The following is a 21,222-nucleotide window of genomic DNA, read 5'->3' as shown; positions in this document are numbered from 1 at the left end:
GGCTGGCAGCATCACACTTTGCTCTGTCCTATTCCACTCTTTTCTTGGTAAAAGTCTATCCCCTCTTTGCATTTCCTTCTCCAAAAACTGAATTAGACGAGCCTCAGTGATGTAATTGTGAGAGCATCTGCTCCGAGTCTGAGAGGTCGTCAGTTTGAACCCCAGCTGAGTCATTCCGAAGAATAAAAATGGTACGTGCTGCTTTCTTGCTTGCTGCTCAGCATCTAAAAAGGATAGAGTGTAGAAAAACAGTAAGTTGGCACCATTCATGTCGGCTTTCATGAGCCTAAAGAGCCTCTTGCTTGGAAATTTCTTGCAAGGCATCTCAATGTAACCTTCCCTGAGCAACATCGAACCAGCTGCCTTCCAGTATCAAACTTCTTCAGGTCTTGTCTCATCGTCTTGGCTGGGCTGGGCTGTGACAACCAAACATATGCATGCACACCCTTCCTTAAATACCACGGCAAAATGCAGCACACCAAAACATCACCAAAATGTAGCCAAAGGTGAGATCAGTTTTATTAAGCACATGAAATGGAAATAACTCAAGGAAAACAAAAGAGGTCAGATAACTGCACTCAGCTCAGCACTGCAGATTTAGGATTAAACATGGGGGGGAAAAAAAAAAGTTTTAAAAATTACTAGATGAACAAGTTTAAACAGACCGAATTATAACGATTCTGTTGACTACACCCCCTCAAAATCACTGTAGAACAAGATTTCAACCTGTTTCACCAATAAGATAAAGAAGAAACTCACCGACATCAAGCATGAAAACTATGTTTTTTGAGAAATAAGTATTTCAACAAGACATTTTAATAACAAGGAATATTTTTTTTTATTAATAAAACAGAATGGGGCGAAGAATCAAAGTCCTTTAAAATAAAGAAAAGGGTGTTTAAAATATTTGATTATAATGGTTGACAAATAAGGAAAAGCACCACAAGAAAGAAAATCCAGGAAGTTTATTCAATCAACTCAAAGTACAAAAACCCAACACATATAAAACTGTTCAGTCTCTTAGACAGCTTTTATTCCTAACCAACACCTATTCTCACAAATGCCTGACCGACCCTCCTCACTACCATAATATCTGCCCTAACCTAACCTCAATTCTACTCACCCGTAATGTGAGATAGCTATTTAGCAAGACTGACAAATGAATGGGATGAGCCAATGGATCATGATGCCAATTTGATAAGCAAGAAACAGCATAAGGTGGTGGAATTTGCAGTTTGGGTGGAGAATAAAAGAGAGAGAGAGAGGGAGAGAGTGGGCAAAGGTGTGGATAAACAGCTCAATTCTGGTGGACATTAAACTGTCTTCTGCTGGCCCTTCTTGCCGATGAGGGACTTGTGGATGTGAGGAATTACGCCTGATGGGAAGAGCCAGAATGAGCGCTACATAATAAGATTAGCATCGGAACAAAATTGTTCAGTACAAACGGTAATCAATTTGTTGTCACGTGTAAAAGCATGTTCAGAGGATAGACAACATGGACAAAGAAGTTCATGTTTGTGCTTAATGGTCATCAACGTTTTCAAACATCTATGTTAACTATACATCAAAACAGGATGACAGGTCATGAGTCAAACTACACGTCTTACAAGAATCCTCTACGACTTTCAAAATTGAGACGAGAAACATCAACCCACCTGCCTGGGATAAACAGAAATTACCCCAGGCTGTTTTGGCACTGGGCTGCAACACGTGACTTGTTACACACAGAGCAAGTCGAGATCTGCAGTCTGGCATTATTTGTGCAAGATAAAGACCGTGCCGACAACCGATCAATGACGATGACCAACACACAATTAGAAGAAAAGAATGTTTGTAATGTGCAGGTAAATAAACTCGAGCTGCTCACAACCAGATAAAACCATCAAATTAGAATACACTCCAAGCCTTTATTTTTGACAACAAAAATTGAAGGAAATATTACATCGCGCTCAACATGCGAGCAACGAGTAAAGGAAGAAAGGAGAATGTGGGCACAAAATTTATTGAATAAAAGTGAGATTTAACTCGGAAAAGCACGTGATGCTATTGCACCACAATACAGTATGTCGCCAATTTATTTTGTACAATACAGTACGTCGCCAATTTTGCAAGGCGCACTAGAGTACTGTACTTTACTTAGAAATTTCAAACGACATTGTGACAGGTCATCAAAAGGGGGAAAAAATCCCGAGTTTCAGAGGACTGTGCAAGCCAAATAGGAGCAACAATTTTCTTGCCAATTTGTACTGCAGAATCACGACAAAATCGACAGATGAAAGTCAAAAAGGAAAGTCAAGCCGTCATTGGAAATTTACTCCGAGATCTGAATTACACAAACAAAATTGCTCATGACAAAAAAATTATCAAAAGGAGGGTTTTGGGCTGAAGCAATAAAGTGACAATGTCAGCTATAAAATAAAATCTAATGATTTTTGGCTCACAAAAAGAAATCCTTCTGTGGAGAAGATTTATTCAAGCGTTATTTCAGTGCTGGAATGGACCACGAGATCTGCTCCCGAATTATACTCGGAAAAACTGAGGAGGGGAAGAAAAAAAATCTTCAACTTGTCAAAAAAATTACAGCTGAGCCCTTGTGACTGGGGCTGTGAAGATGTTGAACGAAATCTGAAGACAGAATTAGACTGTAAAGGTAGTTTATTCAAAGTGGATACAGGCATTTGAGATGTTGCACAACTTTTTCTTTGGGTGAGGTATGTTTCAAACCATTCTGAAGGAAAATTGGAACTGCTCTGATGCTTATACACTCCACCCACTACCCTTCTCCCCCTCTCCCTATATTGGAAAGAACAGACCTCTGACATTATGAATAACATTTTGGAAACTGCAGAATATGAACAGAATCTGGATAAACTAGCATTCTGCACCACAACAAATTAGGATAATTTGATGAATGGCAAGGTTTCATTGCATTTCTGAAGCAGCAACACAGTCAGACCATTCATTCTAGCATAAATTGGCTATACTGTATATATACATCAGCACTCCCTGTTCCAGGTTGAAAAGCATAGATGGGTTTGAAAAAGTGCCGTCCATCACGTGATGAAAGTTGGTAATCCAAGTCATTGAGAGTTCCATGCCTTGCGAAAAGAAATAAAAAGTAAACTATTCTGATATCACTTCTTTCATCAATGTTGGATGGCCAAGTTGAGGTAGTTTTGCAGCAATTTCTTGAGATGCTGCAACCAGTTTGTAAATTTTTGAAAATAAATAAATAAACCAATGTCACCGGCAGGGTGACCCGTATCTTGCCAAAAGGTGAGCACGTGTAACTTCTTCAAGGTCACACTGAGGTGAACAGAGCTGCTATCCACCAGGAGTGACTCCTTGAGGAATATCTGCCTTCGAGAGATTCAGATGAGAATCGTTCTAGAGTAACCATGAAAAATATGCTTTTGCCTCATAACGTCACCAAATGACGTCATAATGTCTCGAGCTTGACATATCTAGAAAGCACTCATCGAGGTGTTCAATTTGAGGTACTACACGATATGGTTCCTAAAACTTGAAAATTTGACCTTGGGGTCAAATATGTTTGACCTAAGGCGCTAACCATGAAGGTCAAGGCCAATCGCCACCAAAAATTAATCAGCTGAGCGCTATTTGTCAGGTCAGGTTCGATCTGTGACCTGCTACAGGTACCATGTAAACCTGTACTAACCTGTTCCATGGTCGGGTTGTCGGCGACTAAACCGTCTCCCCCACCAGGTTTTCTGGTGAGGAGGGTGTTTGGATATGGACACCCAGCAGGATTAAAAACAAAACCTGTCAAAGGGCGGAGGAGCTCCTTGTGAGCCAACGGCCATCCATATCTAGTGCCCAACTGTGTCTGCGGACGTCCTCCTGCAGTTGGGTTACTTCTTATTAGGAGGTTGGTGGCAGGATTTGCACTCCAGCCACCGTAAAACGCTTCATTCCGCAAAACGCAAAAACGCAAAAAAATCTGAAAACCCACTCCGTGGGAGTACCTCCTGTGCAGCTTCCCTTCGCAGGGCAGCTCACCGGATGATGGGATTGGGGCAAAGCCTTCGGAATCCCCAATCTTTGATAGGAGGGAAAACACGGGGTAACATCCCTGGGTCAGATTGCGGGAGAGTGTGTCGGAGTGGTGCTGAGGTGTCGTCCACCAGACGGCGGTCTCCTTGGGTTAACCTGAGGCGGTCCCTTCGGGTGGGTGCCTGGAATGTCCTATCCCTAAGAGAGGATGATCACCTGTCTCTGTTATCATCTGAGCTCAAGCGTTTGGACATCGGGATTGCAGCTCTCTCTGAGGTTCGGAGACCGGATTGCGGCGAGATAATGGTGGGTGGTTACACCTACTATTGGTCTGGTCGCTCTGATGGTTACCATACCCAAGGGAGTTGCTGTAGCTGTGTCCAATAAGCTGACCCCAATGATAATTGAGGTAACACCGGTCAACGAGCGTATTATGAGATTAAGGATTCGTCACTCCTTAGGTGTCATTTCCCTGGTCTCTATTTATGCTCCGACTGAGGCGAGTGATCTTACCGTGAAGGATGCATTCTACGCCACACTCGAGTCTGTGGTTGATCAGTGCCCCAGACGAGATACACTTCTAGTCTTGGGGGATTTCAATGCATCGACTGGAACTGATAGGGATGGTTATGAGGTGTGTGTTGGTCCCCATGGGTCAGGAACTATGAACCAGAATAGCACTAAGTTCCTTGACTTTGCAAGAAGTCATGGACTTAGGGTGGCTGGTTCATGGTTTCAGCGCCCGCAAGCTCATCGCTGGACTTGGTATTCCAACGCTGGCGGTGTGGCAAAGGAGATTGACCATGTCCTCATTGACGGTCGTTGGAGGATGATCCAGAACTGCAGGGTCTACCGGAGTGCTCAGTTCCTCAATACTGACCACAGGCTTGTTGTAGCAACTCTAAAGCTGCACCTTAAATCCTGGAGAATGGTACCATCCCAGCCTAGGCTGGATGTTGCCAAGCTCAGGGATGAGAGAGTAGCTGAGGAGTTTGCGAACAGGCTGAGTGGACACTTGGGGGTCTGGGTGCTTTGGGGGGTCCTGAAGAGTTGTGGAGCACCTTCAAGACCACCGTCCTTGATGTTGCCGGTGGATGCCTTGGAGTTCACCGCAGGGCAAAGAAGAATTTTGTCTCTCAAGGGACACTGGATACCATTGACCAGAGTCGCAGGGCCAGGCTGAATGGCAGAGCTGAGCTGTTCAGGGAGCTGAGGCGTAAAACTGTACGTGCACTGAGGGTGGACAAGGAGGCCTATGTGCGAGGAATCTGTGAGGGGGTAGAGCATCACCTGTGGACAGGGGAATTCTCGTCCCGCTTACAGGGGAATTCGCGCATTACGTTCATCCAAGCCCATCCCTCGGAGCACTGCAGTTCGAGCAGAGAGTGGTAGGCTCTTGACAGAGGAGTCTGAAGTGAAGGCCCGCTGGGCCGGTTACTTGAGCGGTTGTACCCAGGCTGATCCCCCAGCTGTCGAGTTGGACGTCAAGGGTGTTACCATAATCCCTGTTGCTGACCCTCGAATCAACTGTGGTCCACCATCGCTTGTGGAAACACGGGCTGCGGTGAACCAGTTGAAACGGGGCAAAGCTCCAGGGATCTGTGGCATCCATGCTGAACTTCTCAAGGCTGGTGGAAATGCTGCACTCGCGTCGTTGCATGCAGTTTTGTGCTCTGCCTGGAACACAGGCATCATCCCAACTGACTGGAAGAGGGGCCTTGTTGTCCCTCTCTGGAAAGGGAAGGGTGATCGCCAAGACTGCAACAACTACCGAGGGTGACGCTGCTCTCAGTGCCGGGCAAGGTCTTTGCTCGGATAATTCTTGATAGGGTTCGCCACCATCTGCTTGAGCACCAGCGTCCAGAGCAGTCAGGCTTTACACCAAAGAGGTCAACGATTGACCGTATCCTTGCACTTCGTGTCCTCACTGAACGCAGACGAGAGTTTCGACAGGGGCTGCTTGCAGCCTATGTTGATCTCTGTAAAGCGTTCGATTCAGTGAATCGGGATGTCCTCTGGAGGATTCTTGGTCTTCGTGGGGTGCCACCGAAACTGATCGATCTGATGTCTGAACTCTACTCTGGTACTGAGAGTGCTGTGAAGTGTGGTGGTACCGCCTCTGACTTATTTCCAGTTGTTACTGGAGTTCGTCAGGGATGTGTACTTGCCCCCACACTTTTCAGCACTTGTATGGACTGGATTTTTGGGAGGATGTCGGAGAGATCAAGTTGCGGTGCATCGTTTGGCAATGTCAAGATCTCGGACCTTGATTTTGCAGATGATGCAGTCATCTTTGCGGAGACTTTAGACATCCTCTTGGGGGCCCTCGAGGTGCTGAATGAGGAGTCGGAGCCGTTGGGATTACGGATTTCTTGGGTCAAAACAAAGATCCAGGCTTTCGGTGACATCTTGGATGCTGCTGTCCTGTCTGTGTCTGTTTGTGGTGAGGATGTTGAGGTCGTGGATAGATTCACTTACCTTGGCAGTGATATTCATGTCTCCGCAGGTTGTGAGCCGGAGGTCAATAGACGTCTGGGTCGGGCCTGGGGAGTCATGGATTCACTGGATCATGGGGTGTGGCGCTGCCGGTACCTGTGCGGGAGGACGAAAGTCCGAGTCTTCAGGTCCTTGGTACTTCCAGTCTTGCTCTATGGGTGCGAGACTTGGACTTTGACCAAGGATCTGAGACGGAGACTTAATTCCTTTGGTACCAGGTCTCTTCGGAGAATCCTTGGCTATCGCTGGTCGGATTTTGTGTCCAACGAGCGGTTGCTGAGAGAGACTCGGATGAGATTTGTTACCTGCATAGTCCGTGAGCGTCAGCTGGGGCTGTATGGACATGTGGCTCGTTTTCCTGACGCTGATCCTGCTCACCAGATTCTCTCAGCGAGGGAGTCTCATGAGTGGAGGAGGCCAGTGGGCCGACCACGTGCCTCATGGTTGCAGCAGGTTGACCATCATCTCAAGGAGATGGGGATGGGCCTGGCATCTGCCTGGGGGATGGCCAGACGGAGGCCCCTGGAGTACCGGCGGAAAGTGGACGCAGCGACGCGCTGTTCTGGCACATGCTCCCATACCTGACCTGACCTGAGCGCCAGACCATGAACTATATTCCCATGAAGTTTGAAGACTATGCGATCAAAATTACTCAAAAAATAAGGGTTTCGTCGACTCCCCTGATTTGCGACAAAGTGACCTTGACCTTCAAAATTTTATGCGCTGAAAGGGACCTCTATAGGCCTCTGATATGCGACGTTACAAAAATTTGCAATGATAACTGTGCTCTGCAGAGTGATTTATACATGATTACAGACCAAAAAAAAAAAAAAACATGAAGGCCAAGGCCAATCACCACCAAAAATTAATCAGCTGAGCGCCAGACCATGAACTATATTCCCATGAGGTTTGAAGACAATCTGATCAAAATTACTCAAAAAATAAGGGTTTGTCGACTCACCTGATTTGCGACAAAGTGACCTTGACCTTGACCTTCAAATTTTTGTGCACTGAAAGGGACCTCTATAGGCCTCTGATATGCGAAGTTACAAAAATTTCCAATGATAACTGTGCTCTGCAGAATTTTTTATATGTGATTACAGACAAACAAAAACAAAAAAAAACAAACAAAAAAAAAATACAAGCTGACTAACATATCTTGCAAAAACTTCGTTTTGGCAAGATAATAAAAGTGTCTGCTGTGCAGTTTGTAAAAATAAAAAAAAATAAAAATAACCATGTCTGCATGACCTTTTCTTCCTGAAAGATCAGACACGATATTTTAATTATCTGAACACAAACCAGCAAGGAAGAAGAAAAGTATCTTGGAGATTGTCACAGAGGTGCTTGAGCTCATTTCCAAGTTGAATGAACATGCTTTTCCAGCAATGGAATAATGCTCACTTCAAGACTAGAACGGCACTCTTCAATGTCGTGACATTGACAAATATGCCTCTGCCCACATTAGTATTGAAGGCTTTTAATGTTAAAATATATATATATATATATATATATATATATATATATATATATACATATACATATACATATACATACATATATATATATATATATATATATATATATATATATATATATATATATACATATACATATACATATACATACATATATATATCCCTGTGTCGTAAGAGGCGACCAGGGTTGCGTCAGGAAGGGCATCCGGCGTAAAACATGTGCCAAATCACTATGCGGATCATATGGATGATCCGCTGTGGCGACCGCAAACGGGAGAGGAGGAGGAGGAGGAGGAGGAGGAGGAGGAGGAGGAGGAGGAGGAGAAGGAGAAGGAGAAGGAGAAGGAGAAGGAGAAGAAGGAGAAATATATATATATATATATATATATATATATATATATATATATATAGTTACAGTTGTGGAAACTCGCATTACACCATAAAGGGTCCTCAGGTGAGATATATCGGTAAGTTCTTGTGTAGTTAGCCAAACCCGTTGTATAGAGGAATATATGTGATCCATTCGGGCTGCGACGCTTCAGTTAGCCGTTTTTCTTTGGCGATTGTTAATTTGGTGCAAGAACAACAACAAACATCGCCACAACCAACATCTCACGATCACGCCATTCACTACACGACGCCACCTTCCACAACTACGCTACCACATCTTCGCCACTCGCTATTCAACGAGCACCGTGCGGGCACGTGCAAGAACAAAAACCAACAATGCTTGTTGGGTTTTCCCGCCTAATTTCCCTGCCTGATGCTTCCGCCTGAATCCCCCCCCCCCACCACGCTTGGTGTGAAGGAGAGGGGTGCGGCAGCTCGCTCACGATTGGTGGATGCACGGCGTGAGGCGGTCGGAGTGGGGGCACGCCCCTCTTCGAGAGCTTTCTGGAAACGCCTCGAAGGAAGGAGGAGCCAAGAACGGGGTGGGGCGTGGGGCGGAGCGAAGGCAAAAGGGTGGGCTTGAAGAGTCGTTGTTGGTTGGTTGTTCCCTTGTCCCAGTTGGAGGCTGAAGGCTCTTGGTTCATGCAAGCGATCGACAAAAGGCGTGGACGTGAAGGTCGACGAGAACGTCGTTCCTTTTCCTGTTCCCTTGTCCCTGAAGGGGAATTGTGGAGAGTTGCGGTGATCGTCCCTGGTCGGAGGTTCTGTTTGTTCGTCCGAGCTGTCGAGCAGACTACACGAGCGACGCGCGGCACGAGCTCGCGGACCACGCCGGAGGGACTCGGAGTTACGGTCCCAAAGGACTCGACACGCTCAGGGAAGTCGCGACTTCCATTTCGTTTGGGTTTTGTGTTAATGTGTGTGTGGAGACAGTCTGGTCAAGTAGAACTGTTTAAGTGTCGTAATAATTATATTCGGTTTTAACTCTTTCCCTGCTTCCTTTTGATTGTGTAATAAAGTGCTTGCTTGTTGAACTATTTTCCCGTTTCGCTTCATCTTTTCTTTTATTGAATCTCCATCTTGCATCACGTAAGGGATTGGTAGTGGGTTTAAAACACCCGGTAATTAATCGGAATCGTCAAGGCCCACGGTAACTCCGCTCAGTTATCCCTGTAATACGGAACGAACCGCTTAAGCGGTTCGTGTCCGGAGTCGGCCTGTGGCGTGGTCCCATCCCTCGGCAGATTACCTGCACAGGTACTTGGGTATATCGACATTTGGCGATTCACCCTATTTAGCGCGGGTAGACTGCGGACTGGGTGGTGGTGGGGTTAAACCCCCACCCGTGACTGGTTTCTGGCGGTAGTCCCAGGAGGGTCACGACTGAATTGTCCGTCCGTTGGGCGACGCGGTCGCGAATCGAGTTACGTGGCTGATCGCACGCCGGCGGGCGCGAATTCGTAACAATATGTACAGTCATGCGCAGCTTAACGACGTTCCGGGCAACGACGGATGGCATATACGACGGGTCTGCCAGCTCTGGAAAAAAAAAAATGAAAAAAATATGTCGCTGAAAAATTCCTATCGCCGAGTGATGTAGCCTCGAATAAAAATAGTACATACAATTATGTACACTCGACAGAACATAATACCTCATAATGATAAACAACGACAGTATGGCCCTGTTATAATGGCATCGCTAAAAAAAAAAATCAGGGTCGTGCTAAATCGGGATTCAAGGAAATCGGCTTTCAAACTGAACCAATGTTTCCACGTTTACCTTCTCGCAAGTAAATTACCTTTGAATTGAAGAATTCCACGAATAAATCGTTGTTGTTCGTCAATTAAAACACAAATTTATTTTTAGTGAAGCTTTTTATGTTGTCAAAACAATCGCACTGTTCCGAAAATATATCACAATTGACAGGTGCTCGTTTCTTCATTTGTAAATTATAACATCGATGCAATGATTACGGATTTATAAAATCCAAACGCTATTTTTCACCTTTCTATAATCGATGCGAGAGGAGGTTGTAAGCTGCTGCTAACAACACCGATGGCCGTCATGAACTGCACAAAGGTAAATCTAACGCGTCTTCTGTCTCTTGGATGTGTGTTACAATTGCCGACAGTATTCAATACAGTAACATGCTGTACAGGTTTGTATCCGAGGAGCAATAGGCTATACCATATAGCTTAGGTGTCGAGTTTTGTGCAAGTACGATGTTCGAAAACGAAAATGAAAAAAAAATTATGTTCGCACAATGACGACGTCACTTCATGACACGTTTCTCAGAACGTAACCCCGTCGTTAAGTGGTGACTGAGTTTCGTGGTAAGATCGTTAAGTGACTGCGTGTGTGTGTGTGTGTGTGTGTGTGTGTGTGTGTGTGTGTGTGTGTGTGTGTGTGTGTGTGTGTGTGTGTGTGTGTGTGTGTGTGTGTGTGTATATATATATATATATATATATATATATATATATATATATATATATATATATATATATATATATATATATATATATATATATATATATATATATATATATATATATATATATATATATATATATATATATATATATATATATATATATATATATATATATCTGCCAAACCATGTGATTGACATCCAATTTTTTTACCCCCCATAAATTTTTATTCAGCCCTAGATGACCCTCAATTTTTCATACTTCACATTTTCACATATGGATAAAGCGTTTGACGTATACAATGTCAGAATGTTTCCGATGTCTACATACTCAAAGATCAATGGTGAAAACCCCTTGCTCTACAATCTACTCATAGTTACTCTGCCACTGAAGGTGGACGGAGGTTATGTTTTCACCCCTGTTTGTCTGTGAGGATATCTCAAAAGGTTGTGGAGAGATTCAGATGATACTCGGTGGACAGGGTGGGTGTGTCACAAGGAAGAACAAATCAAACAAATTTTGGTGAAGATCAGAATTTGAGAAGATAAAAAAATTTTAGGGGATTTTTCACCATTGAGAGATGGGGCCAAATACGATATACAGCAAACTCTCGAATATCGCGGGTTTCAACCATTTGCGGGCAACCGATTGTGTTCCGATTTTATTATTGCAGCATTTCATTTCAGCCAATCGTGGTTTTTGAGCAAAGATGATTCATCGTTTCCGTCTGTGTGTATGATTACCTCCAATTACGAGCCTTTTCTTGTCTCACGCACCGTTCGTTAGAGTAATCAGACCAGCATATGGGAACGAAACTAAGTTTAAGAATGAATAGGCATCGAACAGGAAAAGACAAATGGAGATCCTGTAATACTAGATCTACGAGATGTCGTAGACACACAATAGTTCATAATGGCTCCCAAACGTAAAACTATGGACAAAATTAGTTGTACCAAAAGGCAGAGAAAGATTATGACATTGTGCAAAAAAAGAAAAAAGTTGACTTGTTATATAGCTTGGCAAGAAGTCAAAGTGCAGCATCTGTCGGCCACTATTATGGGATCAATGAATCTACTGCGGCAAAAACGAGTCAAATATCCGTGCAAGTGTTCCCGCTACGCAAAGCACAAACGTCTCATTTATGGTAGCTAATACATGTTGCTGCGTTTGAGCCTGGGAGCAACTGCTGAAATCGATCTGGCTTGATTCTTCCCGACATCTTTGTTCTTTGACATTTCTTTCTCTTTTTTTTCACAATTCTCTTTTCATTCTAAGTCTTGGCTTTGCTTCACTTTCATCTCATTTACTATCTATTCCTCTCTTTTGTTATCCATCTCTCAAAGGAGAAGTGAATTATTGCAGAAATTTTTCTGTCAGGTTCATTTGGTTGCATCTGGGTGGGTTTGAGTGTTGTGAAGTAGTGGCTGAAACTCGAATCATATCTAGGTTCCTCCTGGTGACTCCATCTTTGCTCTTTACTTCTTCGGGTTCGTTCTTAGTCTTCCATTTGATTCAGTGCCATGATCCTCTTATTGAAAGAATGTAAAAAGTGCTTTATGCTTGGATCAAGGTCCAAACAGAAAAAAAAAATGCCTTTGAGTGAACCGGTGTACGCGAGAAACCCTTGCGGATTTACCCCTTTGAGTGGACTGGTGATACGGGAGAAATCATTGCAGCTTTCCCAATGTTCCTGTGAGGCACCCAGGGTTGAAAGCTCCAGTTCAACCATGGTAAACTATGATGCTGCAAAAAAGCTACCCACCACAGCTCGTGGAACAAATCGAGGTGAAGGGATTTATACTGGAGCAGGTTTTTAATGCCGAAGAGACGGGATTATTTTGGAAGAGGATGCCACAATCGTACCTTTCAGTCCAAGCAAGAAACATCTGCTCCATATTAAGGCGGCTTAAGGATTGTCTTACCCTTCTTCTATGTGGCAATGTTGCAGGCGACTTCATTGTGCTCCAGATGATCGAACAACCTTCGCAAGTTCTACATCCACATCTTTCTGACCTCCAACAGCAGTAGCATCTTGAGCTAAGTCTTGTGTTTTCCATTTACGGCAGAGTACATAATATGTTTACCCTCAACCACCTCGCTGTTTTGAAATAAATTTAAAATGTAAAATTCTTGTTTTTGTGTATTTTTTATACTGTATTTATTATATTTACATGTTTATTTCAATGTTGACATGATAAATATTTACATATTTATTTTAATTGTGATTATTTCTGGCTGCCACCAACTTTCCTCCTATCCACATTTTCTTGAAAGTCAAGAACCAATCCCTTACCCCCCCCCCCACTCCCTCGCCTTCCCCATTGGCCCTTGGTTTCCACCATCGTGGTTTTAACTATCGCAGAATTTTCCAGGAACCTAACCCCCATGAGATTTGAGGGTTTACTGTATAGCATATTTCAAAAAGTTTGTGGAAGAGTTGTTTCGGTGACATGAATAGGCCGATTTGATTATGGTTCAGGTCTAAATTCAGATCCGTCCTATCAGTGGGATACCAAATGTAAAGTGTTCAGCGTGGTGGAGATATGCGTTTAACCGAATGCGTTCTCATTTTAGAATGTGATGTAAGAACCGTGTGTGTACAAGTGTTGTTCTTACCGCCTCCAGCAATGGTTGCCTTGATTAGAGAATCAAGCTCTTCATCCCCACGAATGGCCAACTGCAGATGTCTTGGGGTGATTCTTTTCACTTTCAGATCCTTGGATGCATTGCCAGCCAATTCTAGCACCTGAACAAAAATTAATATGCACCACATGAGAGTGATGCACAAAATGGCAGCCACTGAGAATCCAGGATAATACACCACCACCACAGCACCCCTCGTCCCCCAATTGTAATGTCCTCAAAAAGCATATGATCAGAAAGATTTTAGCTTTAAACCTTTTTGATCATCAGAATTTTTTTTTGTGATCTTGAGGGGAAACGCACACAAAAAATATTTTAAGCGTATAAATGGCCTCACTAAAACATTTAGAAAATGGTCACACCCATCATACAAATCATATATCAACATACAAAGGCATAACAACACCTCATAAGACATGTTACCTCAGCAGTGAGGTATTCCAAGATAGCAGCACTATAGACAGCAGCTGTAGCTCCAACTCGTCCATGGCTGGTAGTTCGAGTCTTCAGATGACGATGTATGCGTCCCACGGGGAACTATAACAAAAAGCAGATGGTGCTCAGAAACACGTGGCATATTTGCAAGGTGGCGAGCTAAAAATGAAGAGCAAAACTGTCCAATGCCCATGCTCTTTAATACCCCCTCCTTAGGAAGCTTGCCTTCCATCTCTAGTGAAGATCATCAGCAGCATCATTTTGATCCACAAATCCAACAAAATGATTATTGTGCACTTTGTGACAAACCATAACTGCAGCAGTCTCCACAAATCTTAAAGTGAAAATACAATCACTGAAAAATAATCTTGTGCCTACTGGTTCTCCAGCCCTTTCCAGCTTTGGCTTCCTTTATGATTACCGTACTTCACTTCTCCTTTTGTCTCGACAACAGACGACGCTCAAAATCTCACACAAATCAGACTAATGGGGTCATTGGACATCGCTAACGATTTCACCAAACTGGCACACAATCTTTTTCAATCTAACTGTCTGCTCGTGATATCAAAAACATTTTTCTTTTCCTCTGGAAGGAACATCAAATGAGAGATCTGAGGGACAGATTCAACAAGATAAAGAGCTTTCGGCAGAACTTGCAGATTTTGACAGTCACCATTCACAACTACATTAACGATTTTTTCAGGGCATCTACACATCTGGTGAACCAGAGTAGTCAGCTTCTTTTTTTTGTTTACGTCGGTCATGGAAGAGCTAGAATATAAAACAGATCAGGGCCAACAGAACAAATGGAAGAGTAGAAATGGGTGGGGTTGGGGGGGGGACACAGCAGAGTCCAGGTTAAAAAAAGAGATTTGGACAAATAAGGGATGTGGGGAAGAATGAGGGATAAGGGAGGACAACATGGATACAGAAGCAAACTCTCAGGAAGGAAAAACTGGAAACTTGCAAAGAGGTGGGCTTGAGGAGGGTTAACAGAGGTAGAAAATATCAGTTTTGGATGCAGGGTGATGTGAGATGGCAGTGAACAAGCTGTCTGAAAGCCCTGCAGAGAAGAATGACATTGAAGAGAATGTGGAAATTTGTTCCACAGGCAGGAAAAATACATTAAAAAAATTAAAAGAGGAACAAATGAGGAGAGGTGAGGAGCAATTCTGTATTTTGGGAGTTTCACTAGAAGGGGGTTAGCAGTGGACCGTGCGCCCTGCAGAAACATGAGGGGAACAGAGCACGGAGAGAGCAGAGGCTACAATATCAGAAAGGAGATGGAAGAAGATGAGACCACCAACCTGTCTGCGATGTGAAAGTGATAAGCCAATAGATTTACAGTTGCTTCATCACGGGAGATTCCAATTATCTTGCAGGCCTTGGTTTCCACGGCATCAAGCTGAGCAAGGTGAGGCAGGAGTGCCAGCCTAGAGAGGAGAGCTGGAAAAATATCATCGTTCACCTTGTCGCCCCAGAAGGATCATCAAACAACCGACCTGTCTATTTCATGATCAGCCACTGGAAGAGGTTTCGTCTCTTGAACTTCAAGGCCTCACCATCAGCCATGAGCTATCCTGGGCCAATCTCATAGCAAAACTAATCTCCAAAGCCAACCAGAGACTGGGCATCCTCAGTCAATCAATGCAATGCCATGTGGTTTTTCAGTGCACTTGCATTTAATTTTTCCAAGTTATTGAATTTGTGGTTAAATGGTGTTTGGAAAGTGTCTGTGAGTTCGTCAAAATGAATAAGTATCACTGTTATAATATCTTTCCTTAAAAGAAAAAGTCTTTCCAAACTTTGAAGTACCGTTTCATTGTTGTTAAAATGTACAGCTTTACTTGCTACTCTTGTGTTGCTCATTTTCATCTTTTCTCCTGTTGGCGTTGTAAAAATGTAAATACATATGCAATTACATATTTTATACTCTCTTGGAGTGTGTGTGCGCGTGTTCAAATATTCCTTTGTTGGTTGTGCACAATTGTTACCCCAGTACACCACTGTCAATTTTTTCAACATCGATATATCGGTGGGCTTAAACCGGTACAGATGATCTTATTTTTTTTTTCATATGCAGGTTCCAAATATACGTGGTCCAATGGGTATTCATATACGACGTACACATCATTGACACACGGTAATTCACTGCATACATAATGCACTCGATCTCTAAAATTACAGCAATTTTTCTGACGTCACGAGATAAGTCTCCACCCACATATCATGATACATACCTATACCAAGTTTGATTTAAATCCCTGAACCCAGATTCAAAATATTAAATAATTCTGACTGCCAGACCATACGTACGCTCAGGTTAAACATTAAATCATAGCTGCCAAACCATGTGACCAATGTCACAAGTGGATAATTTTTTGTTCCTCATGGATAGGTGATCATACCTGTAAAAGCTTGCCTCAATCTGTTCAGCCATTTCAGAAAAGAAGATTTTTGAAGGTTACGTTAAAAAAAAAAAATGGCTGCCGAGTCACACGATCAATGACGGCATAAATGTTTTGCCTACCCCATACAATTTAGCCCGAGATGACCCTTAAAAATATTCAAACTCATCAGATAAATTGTCCGACTTGTATGTATGCAATTATAACGTCACAACGAAGCCACATCATCAAACTCGAAGGGCAATCGGAAGAGCGCATGCCTCCGCCCTGAAATGCCTTATTCACGAGAACATATCTGGCCCAATACATCTTTGAAATATCATGCTCATACACCGTTTTTGAGCCCTATCTCTCAATGGTGAAGAATCATGTAAAAATTCCAGTAGTCGGAGCCAGATAGTCACCAAAATCGAAACAATTTGTCGCGGTCACACACCGAACCTGTCCACAAAATTTAATCCGGATCCGTCCACAACTTCTTGAGATATTGTGCTACATATCGTTTTTGATCCCACCTCTCAATGGTGAAGAATCACTTAAAAAAAAATTCTACTAGTCGGATCCGGATCCGGATCTTCACCAAAATCTAATCAGTTCGCCCTTGTCACAGATCGAACTTGTCCACAAAATTTCATCTGGATCCGTCCACAACTTTTTGAGATATCCTGTACACAAACAGACATAAAGGAGTGAAAATAACCTCCTTCACCTTCGGTGGCAGAGGTAATCATCAAATAAATACATAAACAAGCAGTCATAGATTGGTACTTACGAAATCGTCAACTTGACCTCTCACCTTGTCTAATAAAAGCTGTCTCTAGAGAAGGTAGCGACGCAAACCAGAAGTTTCTACGATGATTCTGTACCAAACCATCAAAAATCGAATGTTTGACCTCACTGTGACCTTGACCTTTGACAGATTTTGACCAAAATCTAATCAGCACTAGCCATCACCCTCCTGAATCACATGGTGTAATTTGACACTGGTAGCTTCTTCCGTTCTCGAGTTATCGTGCCTACAAACAAACAAACAAACACACAAACAGATGACGAACGTCATCAATATACTTACGAAATCTTTAGATTTCGTAAGTAAAAAATAAATGAATCACTTCTTTCCCATGGTGAGTACTTGACATGTGCCAAGTTACATTTTTTTTTCCCATGGAGCAGTTTCGGAGATGCAGGGGTCCAAAGTTTTTCCTTTTTTCCAACATGACTGTGACACATGACATATTGTTGCGAATCTGGAAGCCATGAGCACTCAACATACAGGTCCTATAGAACAGTTATATCGGTAAGTACATATTTTTAGTTAGGGTCCCGTCCCTTGTTTAATGGGTAATTAAATGTTCATGCGTTGCAGAGTAATTTTGATAGTCAGGGTTTTCTTTTATTTTAAATCAACTATAACTACAACAACAGCAGCATCACCCTCACCTCGCTTCCTCACACCGACGCCATGGCCTACGTGCGTGTCGGCACGTACGTGGGCGGAGTCCAATGTGCCAGGCGGGGTTTCTTTGTGGCATTGGCATCTTTGATTTCACTCCAAATACGGGCATGGCACCCCTCTCAGCCAATCGGAGGGGTGCGAGCAAGATTGCCTCGGGCAGCCAATGAGAGAGGGCCACACCTGAACGGACGTGCCGGAGAGAAAGAAATGAAAGGAGAGCCGAGGACAAGTGCGGTGGATCAGCTGAAAAAAGGAGAGTTTTGGTTGTCGGGATGAGCGCTGAGCAGAGCTCTGGACTTTGATCGCTCTCGCTGGCGCCTGGTTCTTCGGGCCGTTTCCTCGAGCGCATGTTCTGGGGTCTGCTCGTCCCGTCGCTGGTGTCTGGTTCTTCGGACCGCATCTCAACGCTGGCCTGGTTCGCTCGTGTCAGCCAAACCACATGAGGTGGACAGGTCCATGTCCTTCTGGGTATGTGTGTGTGTGTGTGTGTGTGTGTGTGTGTGTGTGTGTGTGTGTGTGTGTGTGTGTGTGTGTGTGTGTGTGTGTGTGTGTGTGTGTGTGTGTGTGTGTGTGTGTGTGTGTGTGTGTGTGTGTGTGTGTCGGTGGGCCCATCTTTAAGTCGTAAATTGTTAAGTGCCTTCGCTGTACATTATTTGCCTTGCATCTCTTATTAGTTGTGATAACTCTGCCCTTACATGCTTCCCTCCTTCCCCACCTCCTGTTAATAAATACTCTATTTGTTAAATGTATCAGCTCGTGTTTGTGTTTCTTTTATTGGTTTAACACGGTGCGTTTTGGGGAATTAGAAAGGCCGTTGTTGCCGTAGATGTACGTTTGGACCGACGGATCTCGGTAACCATCCGCTCGGGTTACGCACAGTTCGAGCACGCTGGTGGCTCGTTCCGCTCGAGCTCCACAGAGGGTGAATTTCCCCAGTAGTTTGGAGGACGTGGGTATTTAGGTAAATTGAAATTGGCAATCGACCCTATCCCACGCGGTCAACCTATTGGCGATCTTCGGTCCGATAAGGGACCCGTCGGCTCCGGAGTTATCCGGGGTGACGACTTATAAATTCCGAGTGTTCGGCAGAGTCGACCCCACTGCTCCACCTAGCGGTCGTGCTCGCAGCCGATACCCGGCCCGCAACAATATGACAATTATCATTTAAACATTCTACATGAGTAGTCACGCCCATGGTGAAAATTTCATTTCAATCAGATAAGTGGTTGCAGAGAAACAGAGAAAATTAACACGGAGAGACGGACAGGCAACTCCAAAACATGCCTCCAGCGACTTTGTCAGCAGAGGCATAAAAAGGGGTTCAATTTTGTCCTTCGCTTCTTGCAGGGAAATTTTAAAAGACAGTCGATGACCATTAATTGTCGGTAGCAGGTGAGTGCTCAGCCAGCTAGCCAAGTAAATATTGCCATCGAATTGTAGCACTCTCGCAGGACTGGCCTGAGAGTTCAGGCTATAAAGCACATGCTTTGTAGTTTGTTTGGCAGAGTCGTCATTCTAGCTATGATTGGTGGACATCATGAGAGGGACTGCATGTGGTCCAATTAGTGTAGCGACCAGTGCATGCAATGAGACCACAGAGACAGCTGGTAAGGCCCCGATGCATTTCACGTTGGCACGCTGTGTGTGTAAAATACACACACAAGTGTGCACATGCGCCTCACTAAATAAAATGTACTGTCTTACTGACTGCGTGTGTGCAGCTCAGCTGTAACTGGCACACGCAATGACAAGGACAGTGCCAATATCACCATCACCATCAGTAATCGTCACAGGCTTGTGAAAACACACCAGATTCATACAAAATATGCAATTGCTTGAGAAACAGCCATGAGGACAAAGCAAAAATGTGATCGCTCGTACATTGCTGAAGTTAAAAGTTAAAACCTACTGTACTTACTTCCTGGCCAAGTCAGTCTTGAGGTCATAAGTTCATAAGTTCCAGGCGTAATCACGTGCATCAAAGCTTCAGTTAAATTTTTAAAAAACAAAAAAATTCCCCCGTTTCAAAGGTAGGATGACAGTATTCTGGGCCTCCAAGCAAAAGGGGCACATTTCACATGCAATCTTTAACAGCCCCATTATAAAACACCTTTACGAAAAGGAGATTGCTCCGTGCTGCTTGTGCAGCACATCATAACAAAATAAATTGTCTTTCATCTGACAAGGCAGAGAAACTCATCTTTCTCGAAACAAATCTGGGCTTTGTGGACTTTAAATATTAAAATTATTAAACGTGGCATTCTCCTTATTTTGAACGATGCGGGCACGGGTAACAAGGTAATGGTTATTCTCCCATTGAGCTTGTTAAATCACTGGGAGTAAGCCCCCCCTCCCCCTCCACTCGTGTGCTGGTACCACTATTTATCACACCAAGTCAACGGCTGATCAATATATTTATTTTGTATGACAGCTCGTATGAGAGCTAACACACAGAACGTACAACAAGAGGATCAGGAGACAAGAGGGGCGAGAGAGGGAAGGACAAAACGGTGTGGAACAGAGACATGAGATCTGTGGAAGGGAGAGGGTTGGGGTGGGGTACACAGGGTAAACAAGATGGACACAACAGGGACTTTCAGCAAGGAAAGCAGGGAATTTGAAGGTGGTTTGGGGCGGATTAGCAGGGGAAGAAAAGATCGTGGTTTTGGATGGGGGAAGACGAGAGATGGTGGTGAACAGCTGTTTTGAAGACCTGGAGGAAAGAGTGGGATTGAAGAGAGTGTGGGAGTTTGTTCCAAAGGCAGGAAAAAGAGAGGAATGAAAGAGTGAAAGCGAGCAGTGATTCTTGATTTTGGTCGTTTCACCAGAATGGCGTTGCTGGCGGACCTTGAGCACCCTAGGGAAATATTGGGTGCGGGGGGCACATCTCAGACAGAACAGGGGGGCGAGGCCAGAGAGGAGACGGTAAAAGACAGAAAGACTACCGACCTGCCTGCAGTGAAAGACTCAGCCTCATTGCAGGAAATACCAATGGTCCTAAATGCCTTGGTTTCCACAGCGTGAAGCCGGCGAGAAAGGTGAGAGGCAGGAGCCCCAGTCCAGAGGGGAGAGACGTACTCCCATCAGGCTGCGGACAAAAACTTTGTATGGAGTCAGGAGCTCAGGTGTGCCAAGGAAGGACTTTGCACAACGAACGATTCACAGTTGGCGACTTGCTTTGGAGGACAGCTTGGAAATGTGGCTTTCCCAGGAAAGATCCTGGTAGGTCGTGAGACCGAGAAGCTTGAATGAAACACACACAAACACACACGATGAGCGGTTGTTGAGAATGGAATCCCTTTGTTAACTCACTGTACTGAATATTTTTTTTATAAAACTTGCTTTTCATCAGACCAGACAAGTATGAAACAGATTTTTTATTTTTTGTGAATAATCCCATTTTTTTTTTTCTTCCTTTCAAATGTTTTGGTATACTGGTATATTCAAATTTCTAATATTGGTCTATCAACAT

The 21,222-nt window shown here is 43.9% G+C and overlaps 1 protein-coding gene across 2 annotated transcripts in view; it reads right to left on the bottom strand.

The window, feature by feature from the left end:
• Positions 1-950: 950 nt before the first annotated feature.
• LOC147014192 (histone H2A.V) overlaps positions 951-21,222 on the bottom strand; it is a 29,465-nt gene continuing 9,193 nt past the window's right edge. For both annotated transcript variants that reach the window (XM_085851954.1, XM_085851956.1), the window contains exons 3-5: positions 13,875-13,988; positions 13,425-13,554; positions 951-1,375 (exon numbers count right to left, since the gene is read on the bottom strand). In XM_085851954.1, coding sequence (XP_085708080.1) covers positions 1,314-1,375; positions 13,425-13,554; positions 13,875-13,988 — 306 coding nt within the window. In that variant the 3' untranslated portion in view covers positions 951-1,313. The remainder of the gene's footprint in view (positions 1,376-13,424; positions 13,555-13,874; positions 13,989-21,222) is intronic.

Source organism: Eptatretus burgeri, chromosome 13, assembly GCF_056783735.1.
Source record: "Eptatretus burgeri isolate ZD-2024b chromosome 13, Ebu_testis_v1, whole genome shotgun sequence".
Classification (NCBI taxonomy): domain Eukaryota; kingdom Metazoa; phylum Chordata; class Myxini; order Myxiniformes; family Myxinidae; genus Eptatretus; species Eptatretus burgeri.
This window is presented reverse-complemented; position numbering and strand designations above follow the sequence as displayed.